Consider the following 5,868-nt stretch of genomic DNA (forward strand, 5'->3'; position numbering starts at 1 on the left):
AACTCTGTTTGTCGACTCAACAAATTTGATCTTGTCGTTCCAAACCGAGAGTTGTCGAGTCCCATGAGAAACTGATGCACCCGTATCTTCTCTCGCATCTTCTCATACTTCAGCATCGAATCACAGTTTGCAGTTTTGCAACAACATGTGAAACCGTTCTCAAAATTTGCCAGATCATCCCACATGATCCGCAGTTTGCTAAAATAAACTTCCACCTCATCACCGTTCTGTTTGCACGCAGCAATGTCAGAATGAAGCTGATGAATTCTCGTGTCATCACTGACAGAGAATCATCTTTGTAGGCTTGCCCACATCGTGTTGGCGTTATCAACCAACGAGATAGATTGTCGCAACTTTGGTTCAACGCTACTATATATCCATCCAATGATCATAGCGTTAACCATGTCCCACTTTTCTTCCTCATCTGGATTATTCGTCGGTCGCGGAAGGGTTCCATTAACAAAACCCAGTTTCCGCTTGGTACGAAGAGAATTCAACATCAACTTCGACCATCGTTCGTAATTGGCTCCATTCAATAAGATTGGAGTCTGCACCTGTCCCGTACTATCCGCTGGATGAAGAAAGTACGGAGACATGAGAACAGCAGAGACGGTTTTGGGATCAGTCGTAGGACCAGAAGAAGCAGATTCGACTTCACTCATTGTTTGAAAAGAAAAAAAAACAAGAGTTACAAAGAAATTTTAAAGGTCCAGATCGTGCTCTGATACCATGAAATGCTGAATAATGCTCTTTGTTATATTGATCATAGGATTGTACAAGTATTTATACACAATTGAGGATCCTATAATCTAGCAAAGATAAACACAAATAATATATTTGACATAATCCCCAAAATATTGAGTCCTATCCTAATAGAAAATGCGACTCTTCAGTTTTCACAATCAAATCCCACAAGGCAGAAACAAGACACTACTATATTGTTTTATACTTAGTGTATTATGAAAAGAAAGTTACTTTTTCAAAAAAAAAAAAAAAAAAGTTATATCACTAAGAAACTACTAAATATTTGTATAAATTAAGAAAATTCTTGTTTTTTTTTTCTAAGACCAAAAAGGTTATATATCACTAAACCGACTAAAACGTTATTCTTTCATTTTATATTGGCTGGCTCACTTATAACAATAGTTGGACGAATCTAGTGGGAAGATTGAGACATATTGTGATTGTTCACTAGAGACAAAATTAATTATAAATTTATAATAGATGTGTATGCACTATGCAGTATGCATCTGGTTCAGGTTCCAACTATGAACTATCTTAAGCAAACTTAGTTACTAGTAATTAACTTAATTACCTGGAGAACGACATAATTAAAACTTTCCAAGCGAGTTTGGTTTTGTTAGACGGTTGGTTTATATCGATCAACTACTACTTTTTTTTTGCGACGAGTTAGCGGGTGAAATAAAAAGGTTATGTTAAAAAAATACTTTTAAGAGGTTCCCGTACTTCCCCTCAAACCACCGTCTCTCAAATCTCCGAACTCTAGATTTACCAAAAAGCTTTTACCAGTAAAACCATCGACGCTTGTAATTTAAAAAAAAAAAAAATAGAACCATACTCAGAAATAAAACATTCAGAAATATTTGAAAACTACGGCTACTAAATCGAATACTGGGTTAGTTCAGATTACAACCCATAGCAACGTATAATGGTATTTCGTGATCAACAACCATCAAACCATATGTAGGATCATATTTGATATCAAACGATGAATGCGAGCATCAAATTTATTAGAAGTAATTTCAGGGGATTACAAACCAAACAATATGATGTAATCTTAGAGGATTAGTCAGAAAACAACTAATATATAATCGCGATTATCACCGACAAAACAAAATCATAATTGAAAAAAAAAAAAAACTAATAAACAAGTCGACGATTGTAAAGAGAAGCAAGCCATGAAATGACCCTCTCTACCGTCACCGAGAGGATTTATGTTGGCTATAAAAGGAACTGAAAACTAGACAAATACATACCCAAAAACTAAAACCTCTCTCTTCAGATTCTATCCTATTCTAAGTTTCAAGAAAGAAATTAACAAATGGAAACACCCAACGTAGAGACTTTGACAAACCAGGGAACCATAGAGTTACTCTACAGGGCGTTGCAACAAGGAGACGCCTCAACGGTAGCCAAAGTGGTGGCCAGTGATGTGGAATGGTGGTTCCATGGACCGCACCATTGTCAACACATGATGAGGCTACTCACTGGGGAACCACCTAGCCAGGTTTCGTTCAGATTTGAGCCAAGTAGTGTACAAGTACTAGTGCCTGGTCATGACTGCGTGATTGCAGAAGGGTGGGAGGGTTCAAACGTGTACTGGGTTCACGTGTGGACGTTGAAAGACGGAGTGGTCACTGAGCTAAGAGAGTATTTCAACACATGGCTCACTGTTACAGACTACAGTCTTGGAGCAATAGGATGGGACATGGGGCGTTGTACGGTTTGGGAGAGCGTACCGAAGGACCTGGGTCGTGGTTCGTTGCCTAGCTTGCTGTTAGCTATTTAACTATAGACCAGAAAGTTAAAGCAACATAAAGTTTGTGTCCGGTGGTTTATGATTTGCCTATATACATTATGTTTCTAAAAAACAGTGTGTTGTGAAACGCAAGTTGTATATATTATTTGGCTCTAAAAATTGTCTACTCATTTTCAGGTTCATCACATAATCATGCCTCAGCAAGTGTAATTGAATTCAGAATAAAATCACTTTCGTTACCTTGATCCAGTCACTTGACCATCGGATATATATAATTGCACTTTGATTTCTATTTAACGACAATGAAAGAGCACATCATGCTTTTATTTTATTTTTTTAAAAAGAAAAAAAGAATGATGCCAACTTACTTGAGTCACTCCGACTCCAGAACGAGCAAGCTGCTAGCCCCTGAGGTTCCAAGCAAATATAGTTTGATGTCAATGACTAGCTAGAGTCTCACAGAGAAGATGAGAGTATAAGAATTATGAAATGTTGTTACTATTCAAAACTCTCAAGCCAGAAGATTCAGAGACATACTGTATGTATAAAGAGATTGATAAGATCGACCAAATACGAGATGAAACGGACAACTAATCAAGATTATGGAAATAATGAAGATATGATTATAGGGAAATCAAGAAAAATCTGGAAGATTCTTCATAAGTGTCAATATATATATGATAATTTAGGAAGTTTACCTTTGATAAGTCAATATGATAATTTAAGATCTCCTAACAACCTGGAGCCAAAACAGTCGTAACTCGTAAGAGTTTTCCGACCACTCTATTCACCTCTATCACACAGACACTAATTAGAACTCAAAACGTGATAAATTGTAAAATTGTGAGTCGTGGATCGAGGCTTCTTTATGGGTCTTTATTGGGCCCCCGAATGAAAAGGGTTAACTGACTTACATTACATATCGCTATTTTACCACAAATTATTGGGGTTTCTTTACCAAAGCACTGCAACGTTCAAATTTATCCACAAATTGATGTGAAGCTTAAATGTGAACAAAAAAAAAAAAAAAACTGTATAATTCAGTTTTCTGTATTCAATCGAGTTTTCCAACTTATGCTACAACAAAAGTAGTTTTTTTATTTTACTCTCTGATGTAGGGAGAAAACTTACAATTATATCATGCTAACAGTTGCCATTGTATACATTCTTTTTTACAAACTAAAAACAAGTAATAGGCTTCCAGGGATGTAGCCTTGAATAATACATGTAGATAATGTAAATATATAGATATTTAGATAAATAGAGGAGAACAGCTCAGATTAAACAACAGATATTTGACAATATAATTAGCACTTAACACTAATTAAGCGTGACAATAGAATATATACATAAAGTCTGATCTGCGTCACAACAGTAAGTTCGCATTTCTGTGTAAGTGCCAGATTTAGTGTGATACATGTCTGCCACCTACTATCTCATTAATTTTTAATTAGCCTTGTCTAATCATATTATTATTTAGTAGTCCATGCTTCAAAATCTTCACACTATATTATCTATATAAAAAAAGCCATTTTTCAGATAAGAAACTAAAAAGGGTATTAAATATCATAAAGAATGTCACAGAAAATAAGCAGTTTAGTCATCCAATTAAGGATAGAATAATCAAACCTAATTATACATCAATTAATTAAAAAACTGATTATTAACGAAACATATCAATATTTTATAGCTAATCAAATTGAATAAGAAATACTTATATCGAATTAACTTATCTTTTAAATTGAATCCCTAGTAGTAGTTTAATTGGGATTTGATCTACCTTTTTTTTTTTTTTTGGCAAACCGGATTTGATTTACCTAGGTTTCTTGTTTTTCTTTTCTTTTTCTTTATTTTCGGAAATAGTTTGATTTACAAACTTTTTCAAGTTCACTGATGTTATTTTTTTTAATCGACAGGTTAAAAATAAATAGTACACAAATTAGTTTCTTTTACGGTTTAATTAATTTTGTTGATTTTTTTTAATTGGATTATGGTTTGAACTCAATATAAGAGAATAAAAATAATTTGTTATAAACAGAACCGATTCAATAATTTAGGAGAACTATTTGTGCATCGGTATAATTTTGTTGGGATAAAATCATAATTTTGAAAGAAGTTGAGGTAGCAATATTGGCTATTTTTTAATAAAAACAATTTTTTTAAAAACAATATAGAGACCTTAAAATAATTGAACCGACAGTTAAAAGAGTTTTGTGCTCGTTGGTGAGATGTCCATTAAATATGTCTGAATGACAACCAATATTTACATACTTTGTCTTCTATATTCCAAACCAGCTCCATAACCATTACAATAGGAAAACAGAAATATTATCAACAGATTTTTTTTTTCTCATCTAAGAATTTTTATTGTAGAAGATAATAAATAAGATCCATGGTCCAGAACCATCGCTATTTTAATTTGGTATAGCCAATTACAAGTATGATGATATTGATTTAATCGCGTAATAGCCAAAAAAAAAATAGCCGTAACTAATTAAATGATGGAATGCAACATAATATTTCTTAGTTGGTAACTAAAAATTTGACTGCGAATGTTATTTTTTTTATTGTTGGATTAATTTTCTGACACAAAAGCATCTAAGATTCGTATTTTTTTCCATAAACAAATCAGTATACCTTTTTAACTGAAAATATATATTATACCTTAAATATAAATATTAAAAGATTCAAAATTAGTTTGTCTCTACAGATTTGGATGATCAGATTTGTTGAAGTTGTGGTTAACCAAAACTAGAATGGAATGTATAATAGAATTTCGTCTCGATCAACTCTGCAATTTTTAAGTAAGAATAATGATTTTTTTTAAGTAATAATGATAATTAGGAAAATATTACTTAGAAAAGTCATCCACTTAGTCTAATCTCCCTTTGATATACGCTAAAGATATAAGAGGCTTCATAACGTGATTTGTAATCAATAATATGGTGTTTTGTTCACCAAAATAAAATAAAAATAATAACTAGCTATATCTAGTTATTGGCTTATGTCCCAAAGTTTCTTTAAGCATAATTGACTAATTTTCACTTTTTAGGTTTTCTAATATATTCTCTCAATTGGTAGATTTAAACTAGAAAAATCAAGTTAATAATGAGCGTGATGTCAATTTTACTTTACCAATATAAATAATTAAATGGATGTATGTAAATTTGAAAGTAGTGTTGTCTTTTGCATAACAACTGAAAAATAAAACTTTTTGGCGCGACTTCGGTTATGGAATTATTCTAATTTATATTACATATTGTATTCTCTCCACTCACATCTCCATCACTCTTCTCTTTTACAGTGGAATGTCACGTGTCGTTCCCATGATTCAAACAGAATATTCCTTACCAATTAGCAATATATAT

General features: G+C 32.7%; 1 protein-coding gene across 1 annotated transcript; it reads left to right on the top strand.

Moving 5' to 3' along the window:
• On the top strand, positions 1,915 to 2,749 carry LOC104709022 (wound-induced protein 1-like). Its single transcript, XM_010425686.2, has one exon. It carries the CDS (start codon positions 2,063 to 2,065, stop codon positions 2,528 to 2,530), a length of 468 nt encoding a protein of 155 aa, XP_010423988.1. The 5' UTR covers positions 1,915 to 2,062; the 3' UTR covers positions 2,531 to 2,749.

Source organism: Camelina sativa, chromosome 8 (genome assembly GCF_000633955.1).
Source record: "Camelina sativa cultivar DH55 chromosome 8, Cs, whole genome shotgun sequence".
In the NCBI taxonomy this organism is placed as follows: Eukaryota; Viridiplantae; Streptophyta; class Magnoliopsida; order Brassicales; family Brassicaceae; genus Camelina; species Camelina sativa.